Here is a 3,397-nt window from a genome sequence, read left to right as displayed (position 1 = left end):
CATCAGATGGAGTTACAGCTTTTAATATAGTAGGAAAATGGTCACTTCCACAGAGGTCATTGTAGACTGACCATTCGAATTCAGTTAGTAGTTCTGAATTTGTAAGTGACAAGTCGAGAGCAGAATAAGTCCCTGTACCAGGGTGTAAATATGTGCTGGAGTCATCATTATAAATACCTAAATCATAGTCAGAACAAAACTCCGCCAACAATTTGCCTTTAGTGTTTGTATTTACACTACAACAACACATTACAACAGACAATGTGCAGGTATTTACGCCGTGTCCATATTTCTGGCATTTAAAAGACCTGAGTGGGTTGGGGATGTAGGTTTGGATGTTGCAGTAACCTGCCTTAACAGATTTGGGAGCATTTGGCGATGAAAAAGAAAACAGATAGGTATTTGTTTGGATGGTTTCGTTGCTTTTCGTTGTTGAAAAGCGCTTTACATACAGCCCACCTTGATCTTTCATCTCTGAAGCTATGTCAAGTTCGGTCATGTCAGCAAACAATCGACCACGATCTCTGATGATACCTTTACTCGTGTTCAAGGTCTTGTGAGCAGAGTCCGTGACCGGAATACCCACAAAAGATTCAATACTCATCAGGTTGTTTCTTGCCGCACTCAACTAGTAGCGCACCCGAACGTAAGCGTCTAATGTTCTTAACATCTCCTGCAATACCTTGAATGCCTTTAGATACTGCCAAAGGGTTCAGCTTTAATGGTGTCTTATCGGGAGTCTCAATAACAAGGAAACGTGGCCAATACTCAATCGATAGAGACGGCCTGTGGTCAGTATCAACAGGATCGCTTTCAAGTGGACGTTTTGTTTTCTGGGGGATATTTCATAAGCCATAATTGGTGTCATATGGTTCATCATCCGAGCTCCCCTTCCACCACGGAGTATCGCAAGGACAATGCTAAAGCAAGCGGTCCTCCAGCTTACAACACCAAGGATACCCGGATGATATACTCCAGGAGAAGAATTGTAAATAATTAATCTACCAGATTGGCCCATGAGCCATCGCCTTCTGGCACAAGACTCTAAGCAAAGCTCATATTATCATGATTCACAATCAAACAAGTTACAGATCACCAGTATTGACAAGGCCGAAATTTAAAACAATTCCAAATCAAATGTGTGCAATGACACATAGACAGTCCCTGCACAGGGCTTGGCATGACCAGCCGATTGGTTGAATCGGGCCAATTCAACCACCCGTCTAGGTGAAGTAAGGGCCACAGTGGTGTGTTGGGCAAATGGAAAGCAGTTAAAAGCCCAAATGCCCCCAACCACCACGATCCCGTCCTCCACCGACACGGGACGCAACCCACGGCAAAGAGGTTGCCCAATTTAGTCGCCTCTTACGACAAGCAATGGGGTGCTGTGAACACATTCTGTCCCGGGTCCACACGGGAGAAGAGCACTTAGCGTTACCCAACACCCACCACGAGGAGGTGGCTCTTCACGGGTGCCGCCTCGAAGAGAGCAATTTTATGTGTCATCACACAGGACGTTGAGAAACGTCATAAAAGGTCAGTAAGCAATATGACTCTGGAAGCTTGGCATCATGATATCACAGGTCAGGACACTATACACACTTCCTGATCTATTGTCTTACACCCGCATGCAGGACGTTAACATATATCCAGTATATTCTATACACATGATTCACGGGTGTTTTTTTTCCCGTCAAGGAACACAATCACGACTTGGTTAAACTTGTTTCACTGTAAATTGCATATTTCACCTCGACCATGTTACCTTGCACATCATAAAATTCACTTGCACGAAATGCCGTTTGTTTACGAAATCCATCACATGTCGTGAATGGAATAATTATTTATAAATTCATATACAACTTGGTTCACAAATAATGACTCCAAAATGAAATGTAAACAACATTTTCAACAAATAGGACAAATTGTATGGATAACAACTTCTTTATTGCGTGATTGCGACGTTTCGGTGCAGATTCTTGTACCGTTGTCAAGCAGGAATGGTGCATAAAATCCAGAACTTGTATATATATATATATATATATATATATATATATATATATATATATATATATATATATATATATATATATATAAACAATGGGATAACATAGTATACAAAGAAAACACAATTGATAACCGGAGCAACATAATACCATAATTGGAGAGACAGAAAGCTGGAGAAGCGAGTAGAAGACAAAGGATAGTGAATGGAAGCCAGACATGTACAAATAAAGGGGGGGGGGGGTACAATGACGGAGGATGAGATGTTTATGCAATAGATTGGGCTTGGTAGAGGAGTGCATCATAAGCAGATGGAATGAAGTATCCTCGGTCACGGTTGATGGTGGGCTTGTGGCGTTTGATGTGAATGGCTTCGGTGAGTTTGCGTTTGGTGAAGTCCGTTTGGTTGTTGGCTAGGATTGTGATGTCAGACCACTCTATTTGATGATTAGGGTTTTCTTTGATGTGGTCCGAGATGGCTGATTTGCTGTCCGAGTTAGTAACAGAGGTGCGATGTTCTTTGACTTGGGTTTTGATGGGTCGTGATGTTTCACCAATGTAGCTCTGACCACAATCACAGTTAATTTTATATATAACACATTTCGGGTTGTTGCTGTTGAATGTGGTTTGTTTTCTTCCGTTGGCATTGAGGAGGTTGTTGAGGCAAGGGAATGCTGAGAAGGTTGTGTCAATGTTAGCTTGTTGTTTCAAGAGCCGGTTGATCTGATGCGATATTTCGCCAACGTAGGGAATGGATATGTAGATTGGGGTTGATGCTGGTTTAGGTCTTTTAGTAGGGGCTTGACAGTGTGGCTTCAATGGTTCGGTTGACTATTTCAGGCGGGTAGTGGTTACGTTCTACAAAGACTTTCCTCAGGTGTTCAATTTCTTCATGTAGATTGGTTGAGCAGATGTTTTTGGCTCTTCTGGTCAATGTAGAGATGACGCCGGTCTTGACTTTGGGGGGATGGTTTGACTTGTGGATGTAGTGGATGTATTGATCCGTATGGGTAGGTTTCCTGTACACAGAGGTCTGAAGTTGGTTACAGGAGGTGCGGGATACAAGGACATCGAGTAAAGGTAGTTGGTTGTTGTGCTCTGCTTCAATGGTGAATTTGATGCGGGGATGTAGTTCGTTGAGATGGGCGAGAAGCTGAATGGGATCTTGCTCAGGCTGAAGGACAACGAAGGTGTCATCCACATTGCGGTACCAGCAGGAGGGTTTGAAGGGTGCTGTTTCTAGAGCCTTATCTTCAAGGTCGGTCACATAAATTTCCGTCAGGATGGGGGATAGTGGGGAGCCCATAGGTAGTCCATGGACTTGCTCATAGATGGCATCACCCCAGGTGAAATAGGTGGAGTTGATGCAGGCTATAAAGAAGTTGTTATCCAT

General features: G+C 43.1%; 1 protein-coding gene across 1 annotated transcript; it reads right to left on the bottom strand.

The window, feature by feature from the left end:
• Positions 1-2,271: 2,271 nt before the first annotated feature.
• Positions 2,272-3,397, bottom strand: LOC137257567 (uncharacterized). The gene is made up of 2 exons (XM_067794891.1): positions 2,860-3,397; positions 2,272-2,678 (listed from the first exon to the last, which is right to left on the bottom strand). The coding sequence occupies exons 1-2, from the start codon at positions 3,395-3,397 to the stop codon at positions 2,272-2,274; spliced, it is 945 nt and encodes a 314-aa protein (XP_067650992.1).

The sequence above is a fragment of the Haliotis asinina genome, chromosome 12 (genome assembly GCF_037392515.1).
Source record: "Haliotis asinina isolate JCU_RB_2024 chromosome 12, JCU_Hal_asi_v2, whole genome shotgun sequence".
NCBI lineage: Eukaryota > Metazoa > Mollusca > Gastropoda > Lepetellida > Haliotidae > Haliotis > Haliotis asinina.
Note: the sequence above shows the minus strand (reverse complement) of the source record. Positions and strands in the feature narration are given on the sequence as shown.